The sequence below is a fragment of the Thermobia domestica genome, chromosome 1 (assembly GCF_964235325.1).
Source record: "Thermobia domestica chromosome 1, izTheDome1.hap1.1, whole genome shotgun sequence".
NCBI lineage: Eukaryota > Metazoa > Arthropoda > Insecta > Zygentoma > Lepismatidae > Thermobia > Thermobia domestica.
Window position 1 is genome coordinate 98,386,079 of NC_137454.1, and position 21,957 is coordinate 98,408,035.

Consider the following 21,957-nt stretch of genomic DNA (forward strand, 5'->3'; position numbering starts at 1 on the left):
TGATCGCTCGAATGTGACCACCAGTAGTGAGATGACATATGATTCATCCATTGTTACAACTCTCTTCCATTTGGAACCCGCTAGGTACTTGTCGTACAATTTCCTACAGTTCGTCCTATATTCGTAAAAGTGACGCGGTAGCAGGTGATGTACACGAGCCTTCCGTACACACTTCAACTTGAGGCACTTGTGAATTGTTTTGATCACAGTTGACGGTGCTAGGCGGCTTCTGTAGCCCGTATCGCGTGGCGTCGGGGGATTTTCTTAGCACGTCAATCGATGGATCCCCCTTAACACTACAGGTATCACTTCGCTTGCATTCCTTCTTCTGATGGTTTTCGTGAGTGAATGTTTCCCAAGGGGAGCCTGTTGTGTGTAACGGGCCACAACAACTTTCACAGTATTCACCCCAAGTATTAACTCATTTTCCCGGTACTGTTTCACAATGCATACATACGAAAACTTAGCATGGAAAAGTCATTACGTAATCCTTCCGATACCGGTTGATTTTCGGCGCCATTTGATAACACTCAAGCACCTATAGCGTCAGACACAACTGCTCCCGCCAGCAAACCCATAGTTCCAGCATGTTACACCAGATGGTGGCACCGAATCTAAAATGGCCGATGGCTAAAACTTCAACGCCTTTGCGCCAATATGGCCATTTTTACTTTTTCACCAAACCCTATGAACCTTTCTCTATAATCATTGTAAGAGTCATTGGTTCATACGCGGATACGAGTGAAATTTCAGTTAAAATACAAACAATACTCATTCAAATGTATTACTCAAGTCTTTTCATCCAAAACAAACAATTAGCATATATATCATTGCCATGTTGAATATAAGAGCTCTTCAAAATGGAGAGCTAAAATTCTTGACGGGCGTTTATAATCGCATAATTTGTTTTCTAGACAAATGTTAAAGGATACCGGTAGATGCATTTTAATTTAATTGATTTTCTTTAATAATTTATTGTAAACAATAACAATGATATTGGGAATTTTGACAACGTAAACGTTCTATTGTCAGTTGTTTATTTTTTTCTTTCCTATAAAAGTTTTCAAAAAACATTAGCGTACACCCACCCTTATATTCTCCACATATTGAATAAGTATACGTTAGTTACATCCCTGTGTCACCCTATATGTTTAATTATGCTACTCACAGTTTCATATTGTACTTACGCATGGCTTGTTGGGAATGAATGTCTTTCAAAACAAGGTGCGAAATGTTCACAATCGAAGTAGGGGAAAACACAAGAATGAAAAGAAGGAAATACATAAAGAATTCATATAGGCCTAACTGAATCTCCATGATTTTATTTTATATGGAAATTCCTTTACCATAGGTTTTAGACAGTACAGAAAATTGTGAATTGCTGGCAACCATGCAAAATGTCATATACGTCATTTAAGGTACTATAATTAATTTGTACATTTTTGTCAATAACGTCACTTATTTATCTCCGGTTACTTATTAGTGGAGAAATTCCATCTCTTCAAAAGATTTCACATTTTGTCTTTCTTCCGCCATTAAAAAAAAAAATTAAAAAATTTTAAAAATCTCAAACAATACCTACAATACGACTTGCAATGTATGGTTACCTTCGTTTTAATATATAGATTTTAAATTAAGGTCTTGTAGATGATTTAGGTAACTTGAAAAGATAGTAGATGCAGTTCATTATATGATGTTATAGGTCTACTGTGTAGATCACTGATATGTTAGATACAACTAATAATGATACTGTCTTATAATAATGTTTCTTTAATGTGAATAAGCATCCGTGTCGCTTTATTTATTTGCACTGCTATCTAGTACTGTATTCAATTAATACCTTTAAGCTAACTAAATCAACCGCTTTTCTCTCTGGTTTTGTATTTCATTTGCATACATGAAGAAGCTAATTTCTTCCATTGAAATTGACATTTTGCTGGTTTAGAAGACTTCGAACAGATATGAACTTGTTACGTTATTGAATTATGTAGTGAATACGTAACACCAAATTCTATGCCACTCTGCGAGAAACAGCGTCAGCATCAGAATATTGAAATCTTCAATTTCAGGTTAAGAATTTGACAGTCTAATACAATAACGTTTTGACATCAAATATAATTGTAACAATTTGCTCTCTATTTGCATAAAGAATCACAAAAGAGTACTCTGTACTTAAAATTGTCAAACGGAGATCACAAGGCTTTTAATTAGCAAAATTAGGTCATAAGTAAATTAACCAAAGAGTTTCTATTTTGAGAATAAAATTGTCTGTCTCCTTGAGAACAAATCACTCTTAATATCGTGCAAAATAATGTAGATATTACAAGAAATTAAGCTGGTTATTTGTTTATTTCATCTCGTTCGTTCGTTTGTGTAAGTTCCATATCGCTTACTCAAGGGGATTCAGTACAAAATAATGATAGAATATTGTCACTTTTAAGTTTGTGGGTATTATGCTATAAAAACAAATCTGATATTCTATTCTAATCTATTGACTGCTGCTGACTTTGGAAATATAAAGCCAGTGAAAGCTTTCTTTGCATAAGTCGGAAATCTCTTAGCACATGTGAATAAAGAGACGGTGAAGAGGCGTTATTGCTGGCGGCCAGCTGTGAATCTAACCACCGAGCACGAACACGAACACATATGACTACCGGTGTTGACGATTTGAAGAGAACAAGATCATACCGTACTCGAATATAAGCTATTTTATTTTGTATGGTTCAGCCCAGGGATTAAGCTAAAGATTTTTTTTTTTTTTACCAAAAATAAAAATTCGAATTTTCTAAGCAAAATTTCTTTTGTTTTTGATATTATTATTATTATTATGTTTGCATGTAACCAAGCTGGTGAGCACAAATGCCTTTCTTCAATGTAGGTCTGGGTTTGATTCCTTGCTGTGGCACATAATTTTAAATGTTTGCGTCAGGTCCCTGGCTCGATCTCAGGTTTGCCAAGTGGGGTTTGTGGTGAACAAATACTGTGTGCGTGAATTTCCTTGGGGTTCTTCCGCTCACCCCCCCCCCCCATTCAAATAGTTCGTGTATTATCATCACTGTATTCCTTAGCCTCGGGGTATAATTGTTGGACATTGAGAAAGAAATATAGAAAATATATATGAGTTTAATCACACACTACTCAAATAAACGCTTCGTGACCGATCATATCTCTTCGCAAACTTCAAACCCAATGAGTTTATTATTATTATTATTATTATTATTATTATTATTATTATTCTTCAATTGAATCAGCTAAATAAGTCATACGATGTCATGAATAAGGATAAAGTATTGGACCTGTTACTTACGAATATAGAAAATAGTGCAATAAATTTTAATGTTGAACCAATTACAAAAATTGATCTTTTTCACCCACCATTTGTGTACTCATGGAATATTATAAGAAATAATAACTTTCAAAAGAATACAAAACAGACCAGCAATTATGACTTTAAGAAAGCGGATTTCTTACAGGTTTATTACGGAATAAAGAATATAAAAGAAATTAATGATCCTACCAACAATGTCGATAAAATGTCTGAAACCTTGTATGACAATATACACGAAGTTTTTGATTCTTACGTACCGAAGAAGCTGTATAATAATAATACAACATATAGAGACCCGTGGATGACTAGAGATCTTAAATCATTGATAAATAAGAAAACAAAATATTTTGTAAAGGCTAGACAATCAAATAATAAAATTTGGTATCAGAGGTACTCCGACTTAAGAAAGGTGGTCAGAAAGAAATATCTTGAGGCTAGAAAAATTTACTTCTTATCATTGGAGAACAGTATTTGTAAAGACAGTGTGTACTTCTGGAGATCTTTCAAAAAATCACACAATAAACAAATACCAAAACAGATGAAGTATAATGATATATCATTGTTAGAAATTACTGACATAGCAGAATGTTTTAAAGTCGTATTTTATAATTCTTTTAATTTTGACTCCAACCAAAGTAAAAGATGTAAGGTTACGAAACTGACAGAAAATAATGATAATTATATGTCGATTTGTATTCCATCCATTACGCAAAAAAATGTAATTGAAACAATTAGTAAAATTAAAGGGAGTACTACACCTGGACCTGATAACGTTCCATATTATGTAATTAAAGGCTGTAGCAATGAAGTAGCGTCAAATTTAGTAAACATATATAACGCGTCGTTAAAGACTGGAATATTTCCTTCAAAATGGAAGCAGTCATACGTAGTGCCAATATACAAACATGGTGATCAAAATGACGTTAAAAATTATAGGCCTATAAGTTTAGTAAGTGTTTTCTCTAAGATTTTTGAAATAATTGTGCACAAACATTTATATTTTAATGTAAAGAATATATTAAGTGATATGCAACATGGTTTCTATAAAGGTAGATCAATTGCAACAAATCTTATCCATTTTACTGATTATACATACTTTGCACTGAAAAGTAATCTACAGGTAGATGTTATATATATCGATATGTCAAAGGCTTTTGATTCCATTGATCACAAATTACTTCTAAGTAAGTTATCAAACATTGGCCTATCATTGTCATATATTAATTGGTTTGAAAGTTACTTATCAAATAGAACTTTTAAAGTAAAGATAGGGAATGTAAAATCTAGTCAAGGTCAAATAGGGAAGGGGATACCTCAGGGATCTCCCCTGGGGCCACTTCTTTTTTCTCTATTTATCAATGATTTACCAGCGAAAGTCGAATACTCAAAAATACTTTTATACGCAGATGACATAAAGCTTTTTAGAGTAGTTAATAATGAGTATGATAATTATCTGCTGCAGAAAGATTTAGATACAGTAAATCATTGGTGTGAAAATAATTTTTTAATGATCAACTCTGAGAAAACTAAACATATGACATTCACTAATAAAACTCAATATTTTGTTAGCAAGTATAAAATCAATGGAGTAACAATAGACAAAGTTCAGCAAATTAAAGATCTCGGTATTTTGTATGACAGACAATTAAAATTTGCTAATCACATAAATGACGTTGTGCAATCAGCAAGGAAAAAAATAGGTTTTATATTTTATCAATGGCCTGATTTTATAAATGGTAGTTCGTATGTATACTTATATAAGACACTTGTTAGATCTAAATTGGAATTTGGTTCAGTTGTCTGGAATAGTCTATCCAACACACTTGTTAACAAAATCGAAGCTGTACAGAAATGTTTCGTAAGGCTACTGTGTTATAAAATGAAAAAAGATTACTATGCACATGAATATGGATATTGGTTAACATTTTGGGGGCTTCAAGAACTATCGGAAAGGAGGAAAGTTACTGATAAATTATTTATTCAAATGGTGTTGGAAAATAAATATAGTAGCGAATATTGCTTAGAAAATATAGGAATAAGAGTGCCGACTTATAGTAGGAATCAATCGACATTGGTTGCATTAAACTTAAAACGTGAAATACTAAGAAGGATGACAATGTCCTACAATTTAAAATGAACAAATGTTAGGAGAAATATCAGAGCATTTCTTACAAAATTAAACAGTTTTAACTTTATGACAAGGGTTCTAGCTGCTTATCTTTATTTTATTGTTATTGTGTATATTCAGTGTATTTTTATGTTATAATCTTTTACTCAAAGAACTAGTCTTTTACGTTAAAATATGACAGTAAGTGAAAGAGATTTCTGCATGTCAAGGTCAAATTTTAAGTAAGGTCTTTTCATTATTTTAAATGGTAGTTAAATGAGACTATAATTTGCATAGTTCTTTTAATCGTATATTTTGAGACTGACAGCTTTCTTTTATTTTTTGTTTTATATATCAGTTTGAACCTTATAATTTTAATATATTACTCTTCTGACAAAGGCTTTATCCTGCTCTAATAGTAATTTTATGTTATATAATTTCTGGTCTGTTTAAAATGATTATATAATAATTTTAACATAGTGCTGTATTTTTGCTTATGAGCTGTTCATAGCACTTAAAATAAAGTTATTATTATTATTATTATTATTATTATTATTATTATTATTATTATTATTATTATTATTATTATTATTATTATTATTATTATTAATTTTCCACTGACACAACATAATTTTTATATTTTATCCTGAATTCATGTTCTGCAAAATGACAGATATTTAAACTAAATTATTTTTTCCATTTTTCTTCCTTTTCTTTTTCTTTTTCGGTATCTTAATCAGAGACCTACGTACCTCTGGTTTATGACTGTTGTTAGGGTTGTTGATAATAAATAATTATCATTTTTGTGGAGTTCATACTACCTATTTTTTTTTTTAATTAGAGCTCTTTCTCTGTGTGAAAATACCAAATTTAAAAAAATCAAAATAACATTTTCTTATTCATTTTCGAAAACCAAAAAGGAAGAAACCTGAAAAACATATTTTGTGTAGGCCTATGTTATTATTTTCAGTTTTATCTTTATATATTCAATATGCAGTGGCGTGTTTACGATTTTATTTTGGGGAGGACTTCGCTAACTTTATTCCTGGAAACGTGAAGATTCTTCAAGATATTTCATTTACTTTAGAATAGTAAATAAAATTTCGGAAGAGGGGGTTTAAGCCTGGAAGCCCCCCTTAAATACGCCATTGTCAATATGTAATCTTATAAACAAAATTTGAGCTGCTTTTTTCACGTATCTATAATTATGTTTCCAGCAAGTTCTATCCCCGACGGAGGAACATAGTTTCGAATAAAAATCTTTTGAAATTAATTACAAAACAAAAAATATATTTATCTCTGTAAAGGAGTTCTCGGATTTCAATATAAACCTACTGTAGGCTATGTACAAATTTACATTTTTGATCCAATTGATATATTAGTTCGCGAACAAAGAAGAAATTACGTATTAAAATAGTTTCATATGCACTGAATAAAAATGTGAACGAAAGAAAAAGAAACACGAGAATCCAAGATATATAAAAAGGTTTTGCTTGAAAAATGAATACAATGTATATCAAAGTTAGTAGCCATATATTTGGTTATATATCTCTTCCTAATGAATGCATTTTTTACAATAAAAGTGTTCTATTTATTGAATTAGATCTAATACAGTTATATTTTTAGATCAATAGAATTTAGTGTCTTAACTTATGATTATTTTATAATTAACTCTATCCTATCATAAACCATAACATAATGCTCTTCTATCCTGTTTCCGTACACTAAAATATAACACTTGACGCATACTGGTGCCCAGGGGTAAAAGTAGATCTAAAAGGTAGGGGAACGGTAGGTAGTGACCAGACGTCACTCCGCTCCCCCTGCCTATCTTTGCCCATTGTAATGTTTTAGGAACTGGAGGGACGCCGTACATATTTTTTAGAGGTGGGAGGACGCCGTCCCCCGCATTCCCTCTCGCTTTTAACCCTGCTGGTGCCTTGAATTGTAAAATTGATGCAGTTTGAATTCTTTTAACGTGAATTAACTGATAAATTTTAACCAAGACTTCCGGTAGATGATAGTAACTACATAGATTGCTTCTTTGTATAATTGCCTTGTATTTCTGAAGAGATAAGAGATTAGTCTTTTAGTGTTTCTGCTATTTAAATACAAAAAGGTCATGATTTGATATAAATTAATAAATTTTTCATAGCTTTTGAGAAATATGTTTTAACTTTGATTGGTCTCGAAGTCGGAAGAAAAGCTTCTTGATTGAAGACGGAATTGCCAGTTTATGTTTGAGATTGTAAGATTTCATAAATTTGTAATTGTGCTGTAACATAATTTGTGTTCTTATACTACAGATCCCTATCAACTTTAGTGTCCAAAATTTCGTAGATCAGTCGAAGTATAGCAAAGTATTTAATATTCCGTACCCAAGAGATCGTCTAATCGACTTAGGGGTACGAAAGAGAAAAAAGAATTTTTTCAGCCAGATGTTTCGTAGTCTTCTTCCATTGTTGTTTAACATACATTCGATGGTTGCAATTCATTTCATAAGTAAAACAAATAATACTTAAATTACCACTAACTAACCAAATATTCCTTTTACTCAAAAGCAAGCGGAAACAGTAATTTTTAAAGAAAACCTAAATAAGTTATATAAATCTTTTTGTCCTCTGTCACCTCTTAGATAATTGCCTACTTTTACCACAGAAGCTTCATTTGAGGTTTTTCTCTTGGAGGAGGGGGTCGGACTTTGCCGCCGATATAAGTAAAGTTTCAGGTTTTATTATTATTATTATTATTATATTATTATTATTATTATTATTATTATTATTATTATTATTATTATATGTATAATTCAGAGAGGCAATTGCCTTTTCCCTTCCTCATAGACGCCAATGTTTTACTCACCTGTATCTTGTAATGAACTGTATTCATAAATCTTGATAGAGAAATATAATTCTTTGGTTTTCCTATTGCAAGGAGGATTTATTATTTGTTTTTAAATTTAAGTGTTCTTGAACTTTTATAAGAGTCATTGTTCCTCCAGCTCAGCGTTTCTCAAACTGTAGTCCTCCATGTCTGCCTTTGCGGTCGTTTTAGATTTTACATTAGCTAGTAAAAGTTTTTGTTAAAAAAAAAGACTGAATAATGAAATTCAAGCGAATTTCGCACCACACACTGTCGGATCTAGCCGGGACCGAGGGGGGCCTAACCACCAAGTTTTTTGAGTGACAAAAATAATTTAATCTATTACGTATATTCCTATTTTTGAAAGTTTGTAATATGTACACTCATGATATACCTATCAAAGTGTGGGGTCTGCCTGCACCCTTCCCCCAGTTTTTACCTTCCGCCACTGGTACCACATGCTATAATTGGGATCTCAGGGTTGGGAAATTACGTAAGCAAGCGTTTTTTACGTTCTTTCCCACCCCAAGACTAAAATTTTGTGTAATTATTTTCTCTATCTATTGTATAAAATATTCTTCATAGACTTTAATTATTAAAATAAATTAATGTGTATGTTTTCTATTAATACTAAAGTTTGACATTGACGTAGATTTAATTAATACTTTTTAATATAAGAATACAATATTAACATATGCTTAAACGATTAACAAAGAGAGAAAAGAAAAAATATATTTTTTAAAATGATAAATTTGCTTTCGAAGGGAACAAGGGTATTGGGTGGTCGGGATCTTGGGAACATGGGCGCTGACTTTGGGAGGGAGACGAGGGGACCTGTACTCTCAAAGTTTCCCCGAGCCATTCTGAATCTCGATATAGATATTTGCTTGGATATATGGCAATTTAACACAAATGCCTGTCCCCCCGTCTTCCTCCCACAAAGTTATACGGAAATTGGTATCGCTGAGTTGAATATACTAGCTAAGGAGTAAAAGTAGCCCTCATTAAAAAAAAAAAAAAAAAAAAAAAAAAAACTAAAGAAACCTTTATCTCATTCAATGATCATTACTAGCATCTTCCTAATTGCGAGTACACGTATAATTCTAGTTCGAGATAGTGTAAATAGAAAGTAATTATTTATTTTTTAAAATATATTTGTGGAAAGTGATTAGATTTGTACAAATCTCTATTTTTTTTAAAATAAAATAGTCTTTCAAATATCAAATACCTTTTGTATACTAATAATATAAAAAAAGGAACTCAAAATAAAAACAGATGGCATTCTGTTACATTAAGTGATCGCATACTTTTCATCTAATAGCATAATAAAAGAGTAAATTGCTACAAGTGGTCAATACACAGTGTGGCTTTAACCCTTGAATTTGTTTACATTTTTAAGTTTACAAAGTCTTCGAGTGTAAGTGGCAGTGGTTTGTAAACAACTTCAACTCATTCGGATTCCTATATACGTAAAGAGACATTCTTCCCCCCCCCCTTTTCGTTAGCCACTATTTCCCCTTTCGGAATTCTAACCAAGCCTCTTCAATGTGTCACAACTGTCTACTTTGGTTGTGTAGAGAGAGGGGTCTTCCTTTCCCTCTCTGCACTGACTATACTTCTTTCCAACCAACAAGAATTTCAAATGTTTGCTGAAAAAGAAAAGAAAATTGGTTTAGCGTTTTGTAAGTTTCTTACTAGTCGCCAGATGTCCATCAGGTCCAATATATATTTTCGATTTTACTACAATAGAAAGATACTGAACTCCGAGGAACGGAAAATATTTTACCATTATTATTTTCTATTTCACAACGAAATAAAGTGAAAGAAAATATTCAGTTATGGGTGATTTACAAATGATGCAGTGCCACAGTGCCATTTTGTTCTTTCAACGTATTTATATAACAAAGGGGAAGACAATATTTGATAATAGCATAATTTAAGCTTCAAACCAATAGAGGGAGTAATATTTTATCTTTACATAAATAAAAAGAGCTATGTGTATTCGTTGACTAATTTTGAGGCCAGATAACTTACCAGAGAGCAGATAGATGCAGGTAGCAGACAAGACAAAGTTAGTTCGATTTAATTAGTCTATTGACGATAGGATTCATTAGTCAAGTAATATTTCACGGAAAATCAATTACACTTAAGGAGCGTTCACCTTCGGTGCTTGGGGTCTCTGGTTCGATCCCAGTTCGCGCCGCTTGAACTTTGTGGTGGACATACACTATGCTCCTGGGTTCTCCCGTTTCCTTCTACTTTCTTTCCACTATTTCATTCATTTCTCATAATCACCGTCTCCTTTAGCCTAACCGGCATAACATGGGACGTAAAACTTAATTTCATTCAATAAGCTAATCTGATGAATGTAACCCGGCAGGAGTTCATGTGGTTCAGATCATACGTTAATCAGTAAATCCCGTCTCATATAGCCTCGCTGCTGAAAGGGACATTAAACTCAAAAATCAACTCAACTGATTAGTGTATTTCATGTTGATGTCTTGTTTAAAGAGATGACCTGTTTTAAGCAAATTAGCTCAGTAAAGGAAGGGACAAATAAGATACTATACAGTTTCGTGGTTGTTAATGTTAATAAAAACAGTAAACGCCGCACAAGGCTGTGCAGTTTTAAAACGAAATATACCACCTGTGCAACCGATATTACTTTACTATATTTTTTTAAAGAAACTGTAAGGCTAACAATAACTTTCCATGTTAAATTTAAAAACTTCATAATACTTATATTGTACAGTGGCAAGTATAAAAGTTATATTTGAGATAGCAAAGCGAATGATAAATCCTCGATACTCATGTGGTATTAACTATTAGTGAGCATTTGGAATGTAAACCGGAAATAAAATAAAGGGTACGAATGACAGGAGAAATGTTCAGGAATTTTTTTTTTTTTTAATTATTATTAATACTGTATAGATGTAAAATGAAACGGAGCAGAAATATATAGACATTACGAAAAAGTGAAGCCTAGACGGTATAGGGAAGAATAAGGGAATTAGCTGAGTTGAACAGAAGGCCAACAAGGAAATGTTAGAAATAGTGCAAAAGAGAAAGAAAAAATATTGGAGGCAACTAAAAAGGAGAAGATGAGACTTCGTTAAGACGTTGTTTCACAAGAAATTGTATCCTGAAAGAAATTGTGGTGGAAGGAAAAAGAAGGAAAGAAACGTTGCATAATTGACGACTATAAGAATATATAACTTCTATGTCAAGGTAAAAACTATTTGTTGAGTTGGACAGTGTACGAAAATTTCTCAAATTTTAGCAAGTCAACTTCCATTGATGGCAAAAAGCTTTTTCATTGGTTGGTTCGATACGAGTTTAGCATCCCTTTCTGCAATGAGGCAATGTGAGACGTGGGATCCAAACCACACGAGCTCTCACCAGCTATCGAACTCGGATCACCCGGGCCAAAGGCCACAAGAGAAAGCCTAAACTGTTTTTTTTATTATTATGATAATGATGATCACATTTGAGCTACTCTCTAATTTTAATTTTAAATTATAATTTAACAATACGACACAGTTCAAAACAATTAATAATTATAGTCACATCCATTTTGTAATTAAATCAAAGATAGTGCTTATGTATGTAGGCCTATATGTTGTTATGGATATTTAGGTCCACTTCGAACGATGTTGTATAAGTTTAAAAGAAAGCAGATTTTCACAGCAAATACAAACTACTTACTAACATCTTAGTGACAATCTCACGTTCATCACCGCAGAAGCAAATAGTCCCGCCAATGGATTTTATGCGTACTATACCAATCCAATCCAATCCAATCCCTAGCAGCACATACAGTGTAAGTCCCACAATAGAAAACTATAAGCTACCAACATTGCGTCTATGTTGTAATCAGTTGTTCTTTAAGAAAAAAAAAATGTTCCGGGGGGGGGGGGCATTCTTAATATTTTGGGGACACTGCTGGTACTATTCTATTTATTATTATATTATAGACGTATCATTTTGGTGTCCTCCGGAGAGGAAGACACTCTCAGAGCTCCGGGGAGGTAGTGCCCTCCAAAAAACATGTCTGGAAGAAACACTGGTTGTAATGGGCTACTTTGCCGAGTATTTGTTACTAACAAGTGAACTGCCAACGTAACTCTTACGAAAAGTAAATGGTATCTACTGCCATTCACCTTTGGTGCGAGGGCTCCCTGGTTCGAACCCTTGCTAAAGGAGTTTGTGGTGGACAACCCATGTTTGCAGAATTTCCTAAAATTCTCCCACACTCTTATTCCATCAGGAGTGGTGTACCTAGCCTGGGATCGGGGGGCATAGGCCACTCAGTTTTTTGAGGGACAAAAATAATTTAAGGTATTATTTATATATTTTTGAAAGTTTATAGTAAACTTATTATATACGTACTTATCATAATCTCGGTTCTGGCTGTCTCCCCAGTTTTTACTTTCTAGATCCGCCACTGTCCATCAGTACCCTTTAAGATCATTCACTTTCATTAATTCTCCTCTTACTCTAATAGGCACATATAAATGGAACAGGGAACCTCTTGAACTTTCCTTTGCACCATAACCTGCTGATCAGTGGCGTAGCAGCTGCCCCCGCAACCCCCGCAGTGCGGGGGGGCCCCGATGTATAGGGGCCCCGAAGTCTTGCGATGAATAAAGTTTTAAAGAAGTAGAACTTCCACCTTACTTGTGTCGGCTTTACAAGTGGGGCCCCTTCTCTATACTTTGCGGGGGGGCCCGCAAAAGTGTGCTACGCCACTGCTGCTGATGTTAATAAATTCCAGTGTTACAATCTATCGTATAACTATATATATATATATATATATATAGAGAGAGAGAGAGAGAGAGAGAACTTGCGTATGTAATTGTATTATAAACGAGAAATACATTTAACAAATATCGTTTTGTTTTGAAACAATATTTCCCCATTTTGGACCTTTTTGCTGAGGGAGAACAGGAGAGGGTCGTCGGGAAGAGATTATTAAAAAAATAAATAAATAAATAAAAAAAGAGGAATAAACGTTTTAAGCCTGTATGAATGATACTAGCGCTAGCAGAGAGCTGGGTCTGGCAACAAATTAACCCCATAATTTGAGAAGGATTTTCAGTCCCTCTAGTGTTCAACAGAGAAAACCCGCAGTATTTGGGAGTTCTGGTTCCCGCGCCCGCATTAATGCTATTTAAATCTCTTGGTTGCAGGCTCTGTAACGATAATGGCATTGATGATAAACGAGGAAAGGCATAATTTAAAGCTTACATTCATAATTATTATCATCAAAGCACTTCGTTTCACGATAAAACTAGAAACAATAGACGCAAGAGGTTTTTCCCTTCCAACCAACCGTACCAAGCGACCGGTTACATATTCGCAAAGGGAAGTTCATTTTTACATTGCGTTAAAACAAAAATGCTTTATTTTTAAAAAGTACAGGACAAGAGAGTGTATATATAAATGAAAAATGCTATCTCAATAGGGGAAACTAATTTACATAAAAATTCTAATTATAAAACATGAAGAGATTTAGTGTTATATTTATTACCTCATTGATTATCTTTATTAACTCTAGATGGCAGTCTATTAGCTTTTGTATTGATATATTTGTCGATTCCTGTGTTTTGTTATTTTACTAATGCAAACCTTTCATAATTATGCGTCCTGTTCTGGTAGCATACAGATAAACTTAGATCTTTATGTTATGGCAATATTTCCTGGTAGCTGACGGATTTAAGTTACTACTCTTTGAAATGCTTTTAATATTGAAACATTAAATATAAAACAGTAAAAATGTTTTGTTAAGGTGAACAGTAATAGTTAGTGCTTGTTTTGTCTTAAAAGGATTGTTTTCTATGTTTGCAACAACCAGCCAAAATCGCACAATGAATGAACTCTGTTATCCATCTCCATCAATGCAAACTACAAATAAATAAATACTCATGGCCGAAGTAAAGGTGTTAACTTCTGTGGCCCGTCCATCTCCAGGTGGGAATGAAATTGCATTTTAAAAATATAAAAATAAAAATGGTCACATCTTTGGTTTTTTCAGACAGTAATTATTTATCCATATTTTAAAGTAATTCACATGGTCATCAACCCAATAGTTTTCTCGGCCTTCGTCATAATCCAGGAGCAAAACAATATTTACATACGTTTTAAGACATCTAGGGTTCTGGTTTTACATAAAATAAAATAAAATAAACACTTATCCAATGAAATTGTGTATCCCTCTCATTCAGAGATAGTCTCGGCTAACATTTTATAGGAAAAAAGTTCTAGTTCTAACAAAGATTTTAGTTCCCTCAATCATCTAATATTTTCATAAATCCTCCAAATCTTTTATTGGCTACCCATATCATCTCTTTTGAGACTCGGTCTTGGTTGGCTACATTGAAACGCTTTTTTTTTTAAAAAAAAAATCGAGGATAATATTATCTATTTCCTATTTTCAAGCAAAACAGATACAATACACAGTACATTTCACAATACTGCAATCAAATAATTTTACTGTTTGGCAATCTGAATGTATCGGATTTGATTTCCTCGCAAGAATATCTTGACTAAGGTTTGTTTCATGGTTTTTTTTTTTTTTTTTTTTCTTAGTACCAACAGCAAATTCTACGACTGTACCTTAAGAAATATGCCTTCCACAATTTACATCCTATCTCCCATTATTAAATGTTTCTATTATAAAGTGATTTCATATTTGTAACTTTTACTATGATGCAAATGTCCTAGCTGCTCATAATATCAGTGAAAAATTAAGAATTGCCGGATCTAGGCAGAGGGAAAATAGTTAACTATTAAAACTGACCAGATGGTGTTGGCATTGCTGCGTTTAACCCAGTATCGGAAAGCCAATCGGGGAGGTGCCTGAAAGAAGTGAACTCTGAACTAAAAAAGCCAGTATTAATGACGGGGGGGGGGGGGGGGGGGAACGATGTACTGATCACGCTCAAATCAAGAGCATAAGTATGTCCAAAGTGCTGTTGAGCAAGTTTTTTTTTTAATGTTGTGCTATAATAAATAAATAAATAAATAAATAAATAAAGGTACTGCTTTCACAATAAGGTCTACTATCCAAGTACAAGATCGCTATGAAGTTCGATTTCTGATACTGTCCTTTATGAGAGTTATGTATACCTATGTATCACCGTCTTATATTAGAATAATTAGGCTACATTAATACCTTATATTATCATAATATTTCATTTACAATTTTCTCTAACAAACAATTACAAATTAATCATATGAATATTTTCTATATGAGTTTAAATTGGTAAATTTTCTAATTTTTATTCCATATTTTTCTTTTTCCAGAGAAACTATGGAGTCCATGCTAGCTGAGCAACAGTATCTACGTTCTCCAATTCGACCATTTTCGGAGCTAGATTCTCAGAACAATAACCTATCTCTGGAGGAGAAAGCGTTATTAGCTGCCAGATCTCAACTTTTCCTCAGAGCCGCTGGACCATTTGGTGCTGGGGCAGGACTCGCAGGACCAGCGGCATGTGGTTCTCTAGGACCTATGTGTGCTTTACCACAACTGTACAATCGAGCTGGCCCCGCGGCAGCAGCGCCTTTACATATTCCTTTACAATTATGGAGTCAATGGGCTTGTCTTAGCCCATCGTTATTAGCCCAGTCTCATGCCCATCTCGCAGTTGCTGCTGCTGCAGCTGCAGCATCGGCAGGTTCCAGCCCTCAAGCGGAAGGACTTCGACTGCCCCGACCTGTATATCCCGCGCTTAGCTTGTCGCAACATCGTTTTTCGCCGTATTGCCCTTCGTCAGGGAAGCGATCTACGTCACCAGTTTCGTCACCTGACAGTCTTCGTGATGGACTTAATTCAGAGATATCATCTCATAGTTCGACATAAAATTAGACAATGTAATTAAGTGTATTATTTTCTTTTTTTTTCAAAAAATGAAAGCGTTTATCAGTACTATTTAAACGACTCACTTCAATGTGTGTAGACACTACTTACATTACGACTAATAAAGGATCTCGATTTTAGTGACTATAATAATGAATTAATAATAAAGAAATAGTGACTTAATTGAAAGTGAAAGAATCGTGTTAAAATTTAAATTTCTTGTCGTTTATCAGCAGAAAATGTTGAAAAAGAAAGTGAGTTAGAGCCTATATTGAATTAGGACACTCCAGTGAGAAGAACAAATATATCAATCGGATTTTAACATGTGGCAGATTTTTCTTTTCTTAATAGTTGCAAGAAGCATCTGAAATCCTGAATAACTTCATGCTTAAATACTACAAAGCAGTGTTATACAAAGACGAAACCCATAAAGTTTTTCAAAATAATGCTTTCAATTTCGAATTTTCTAATATATGAAATATAGTAATCTTACATGTTGAAATGAAGAAAGTATCTCCAAGATGGCAGTGTTGGTCAAATTCAAGTATGTGTTTTCGTGTACGCTGTTTTGGCTTAAGGAATATAATGTTTGTCTGAAAATATTGTACATTGATTTTATTTCTGCTGGGCCTACCTGTACGAAACTGTAATTATTCTTGCAGGGTACAACATGTACTTTAAACTAGAATCACATGCTGATACAAATGTGTCCCAAAGAATTATTTTCAATGTAGAAAAAAAGTTCAATAATATAATCTAAATAATTGCATTTTCGTATATGAAAAACAAGAAAAACATGAATAATGTAACATTTTTGTTGTTTCGAGAGCAATTTACGTGATAAACTATGGAAAGTATACTTAATTGAAATATGGTATGCAAAAGCAATTAAATACAAATTTATACGAGGATGATTCGAAAATTGATGCATCATGCAGCACCAACAGCAATAAATTTCTTGAGATTTGCTATGCAATACAGTTTATTGCAATGCAATTAAGAAAAAAATGTAGAAAACTTATTTATCTACTTTATGTAAACTTTTGGCTGACCTCATCAATGTTCAATTCTCTGCTGACAGTTCTCTGGTCTGGAAATGGAACGGAAAGTAAGTTATAACTGCTTACTGAAATGCTTAACATTTAAATGATTTCTGAAACAATCATTTGGGGAGGGTGAGGGGGTATTTTCTTCATTAATCACATCACGGTAACTCTCATGATTGAAACTGATTATGATCTTGCTTGACAAGCACGTTTTTACGACTACATTCTAATTGCTGACACGATTCAATGCAATATAGTTGATGTTGCACATTTGATTCTGCTATTTTAGTGATGAACGTAGAAACAATTGAGTGGTTTCACAGCAAATTTATTAGCGGAAATACAGACATAAGCTTCACTCCTCGCCAAGTATGCAGGTGCTATAGATATACCACATTGACTTGACACCTAGTCTACCTTTCCAAGCCCTACTATTGACTGAAGAAATTCCACTCCCTTTCGTTATCCGTAGAGCAAGGCTCTTTCCTTAGCAACAGCTTATTGGCTCAACGTGTGGGTTTGAGCTTTACTTCGCATTTTTGCCACGGATCAAGACATTTTGGCAGCACTATACGTGAAGCTATAACACTTTTTTTCAAATCATCCTCGTACAACAAATATACTCATCCCTCGGATGTACGGGCCTCCCATTTAACGAATATTGGAAGCAATGGACAAAAACCCGGAGCAGTTGATTCAGTTTAAAAGTTCTTATTTTAAACTAAAAATGTTAAATTTACTGTACTATAGTGTAAATCTACAGTGTACCAAGTATTTTTCACTGTCAATTGGATATTGTACTTAGTATAGTACCGTATTTTTACTTCTTTCTTTCGTAATGTAATTGTGTATATCAGTCATTCCAGACTTAGTGTCGAAATTTACCGACCATTGGCAACAACGAACCACTACTTCCCTTTTTTAGTCCGTTAAAACAAGGGATGAGTGTAATTTAGACCTACTTGCACAACAAATGATTCATTTCAATATTTCTTAAATTACAACGATTGGATTTGTAAGTGTGAAATGATAGGAGTACTTGTTTTTTTTTTCCCTAGTACAGTTAGTGCATGTTAATATACATATATTTATGTAACAACTTTTATTTAATTTAATAATTACTTAAATTACGTGGATAAAACAAGTAGATGTTTTCGAAATATGAATATTAATAATTCTTGAGTGAAAAGCCATAAGCATTATTGATACTGTCTTACTTATCATGTGATATACATAATCTTTAAAACATACTGATAGTATAATGATTATGATTTCACGAATGTAAAATTGCTTCGGTATAAGAAATTGTGGAGGCTTTTAAAAAACATCAGTGCCGGAATGATTGAGAATTGTGCCCTTGCCAGACCACAACAACGTAGTAAATTATGTCAATTTCGAAATGATTGTGGATGTATTTGCCTAACGTGGACAGAATTGCTTTTATGAAATTTTTGTTTTCTTTAAATTTTCCTATGCTTCCGAGTACACATTTGTGTTCTCGCAACAGAATGTTGAGATAACTTACTTATATATACTGTATATAATTTGCTAATCGCTAAAACAAAATCAATCATGCTTCTCAGTTACTATTGGTCTGGTTAATCACAAGTCAAGTCGCTTTGTTTGTTGAATACAGTACTTAGAGGAAAAGAGTAGTTTACGAAAAATAAAACTGCATTTGGAAAGAAAATAATCAGAAAATACTTTTTTTTTTTTTTTTAGAAAAGTCTTTTTATAGTTCTATTTGAGGTCAAAGCCTTTTCTGAAACACCATCTATAAGACCCCCTTAATTTGGTTGTGCATCACAAAAAAATGTTACATTAATTTTAATAGTTTTACCATTAGAATAGAGAACTCAAAGAGTTCCCAACCGTACTAAGTTTAATGGATTTTACAAACAAATTTAGCAAGTTTGGAGTACTTTATTTTTTGAATTTTCAAAGTATTACTTTTATCTTACCATCCAAAAAATTTACACTACCAATTGAGAAAGTACTTAACTGTTTGTAATTTTTGAGAACGACAAAGAGAAACGAAAACGAGATAAATGATTAATGCATGAATATGATACCAGTGATATTTATTATTAATATTATATACAATTATATACATAATGTAATAAATATATACATGAATGAACATGATTGCTTATAAGCAGCATTTGGTGAACACAATTAAAATATATACACTTTGAAGTTCATTGTGATCTAATTAACAGGACAACATATCACTGACAACTTCCAATTTTATTGTATGTTGGATTCGCTTGAAAACGAACATTCGTTTATTTTAGCTATGGAAATGATTTATTTGTAGAAACAATTTATGATGTAAAACAATGAAATAAGACTATTCATGGATAAGTTAATAAAATACTTCATGTAAAAATACGGACTACTGAGTCTTAATAATAATATGTCAAATATCACATCATATTGTAACAAGTTTATTTTAATATCATAATGGTAAATATGCATTAGGTATACAGAAAACTCCATGGCATATGTAATTACGGTACAATATATTGTGCATTACTTAAATAAGGATTTTTAAAATAATATTGTTTCTGTTTATTGATGTAAAATAGCATTTAAGAGTCCCCATCACGGTGAAATTAAAATACCGCTAATTTTACGGTAATTGTGTGATATCTTCAAATAGATAAAAGTTAATCAAAAAGTGGAACAAAAGTTCGCTAGACAATATTATTTTACATGAGATACCGTTATCACGACTCACTTATCTGCTTTCGATTTACAGCCATTTAGAAAACCGGCATTTATTTTCGCGTTTCTAAATGGCTGCAAGCGGAAGGTTACTAGTTGACTCGTGATAGCAGTGCCTCATACAAAATAATACTGTTTAGGGCGCTCTTGTTCTACATTTCGATTATATTCTTTCTATTTGAAGATATCGCATAATTACTGTAAAATTAGCTGTATTTTAATTTCGCAGTGATTAGACCTGTGTTTGTGTTTGTGTTTGTGCTTTTTTTTTTATTCAAAAAAGAAATACAAATTGCTTTATAATGGATCAGTTTCATGCACAATTGTACCTTCTTTTTCTCTCTTCATTTTGAGTTCCAATTTGCGGAAGAGATTTCGACAGCAGGTGAATTCCGTGAATCTAAGTTATCGTATTATTGTGAAATGTTCGTAATGTGGCAAAGAGAAAAATCTGCTGCAAGATGATTGTCACAACAATTGAACGTTTTTTTTTTACATCTTGATGATATACCAAATAAATAAATTAAGAATTATATAAATTTTATTACGTGTGTGTTATTATTGATCACGAATAAATTATTGTATTGGTCTGTCCTCCTTTCTCCATAAAGAAACCAAAGCTATTGTTTTGCATAATACACATTTTCATGTAGGTGGTACATGATACATAATATCAACTCTATATTATAAATATAAATCAGTATTTTGGTTACATTCTTAGAGAAAAACTGGAGAAACGAAAAAATTGAAAACAAACATTGATCTTATAATCACACCAAATAACCAGGAACACATATTGTAAAAATGTTTTCTGCTTATACTGTCAAATACAGAACATAACGTATTGGTATTGAATATACATATATAGTTACAAGGGAAATGAAGTTTTCAGTGATATGTAAGGCTTTGTATATCAGACCATAATGAAACTCATTTGTACAAAAAGAACTACTGACAATATTGAAATAATCTATTCGTGGAAGGCGAATTTCAATTTAAAGCAAATATATATTGTATTTATTATCAATAACGATATTACTCCTATATGTGTTGCTGTAAATAAATAAATATAGTAATAATTATTATTAATATTAATATATATATATACATAATGAACTTTTTCTGCTCTGTTGTACCTTATATGTTGTGATAATACAAAACAAAAAAATACAAGACTATTTCGATGAGTCAAATTGTCTGAAGATAATTTGATAGATTTTAAGAACCTGAATTTAACATTGCTTGATAAAACAAAAATATTCGCAACTTGAACAGAATTTACGGAACCAATGAACAGATCATATTCAAATGCTAAACTAATGTGGATATAATATACTTTTCTCTTTCCTACATGCAAGTACTTAATGTTTATATGTGTAAAATATGTTGTAAATCTTTATTTATATAAATATATATATATGAATGTTAGTGGTACACAAAATGATAATAATATTGATAACAAATAAACGTTCGTTAAAGAAAAATGCTTGGTTGTTATTTATTACTACACATGAAAAATAAAGTTTAAATTTATATATCCTTGTGATATTTCTTAAAAGTGCATGGTAAAGTACAAACCTTATCCAACAACTTAGTATGATTCTCGTTACGCAGTAATCTGACCCACTTTTACGGTCATTTGCATCACTACCAAATTTAATATTTTTTTTAAAAAAATGGAGTTAAATCAGTGCTATTACTTAACTCCTCCCGTGTCAAATTTCATTGTTTCATAGAAATTTAACTAATTATTGACATCTAAATAAATTATTATCATATTGATTTTGGACATAAGTGACATTGGTTTGTAATCTTATATCTCAAATTTTACGAAACAGTTGAAAAGGTATTCACGTTAAGAAATAGTCAGTTAAGAGCATTTGTAAAATAAATAGGGAAATATGAAATGGAAGCTGTTCCCTAGATTGTCTTTCTGGCACAATTATCCACAGAATGATGCTTTGATCCAGGTATGATTCAATTCTTCTATCAATAACGTTAAAACGTTGAAAGACTGAGAGATTAGTAG

At 32.5% G+C, this 21,957-nt stretch overlaps 1 protein-coding gene across 1 annotated transcript in view; it reads left to right on the plus strand.

Moving 5' to 3' along the window:
* The window catches only part of LOC145687615 (T-box transcription factor TBX20-like), a 209,383-nt gene extending 187,948 nt beyond the window's left edge, over positions 1 to 21,435 (plus strand). Inside the window, exon 6 of the mRNA XM_081761084.1 lies at positions 15,600 to 21,435. Coding sequence (XP_081617210.1) covers positions 15,600 to 16,158 — 559 coding nt within the window. The 3' untranslated portion in view covers positions 16,159 to 21,435. The remainder of the gene's footprint in view (positions 1 to 15,599) is intronic.
* The last annotated feature ends 522 nt before the right edge of the window (positions 21,436 to 21,957 follow it).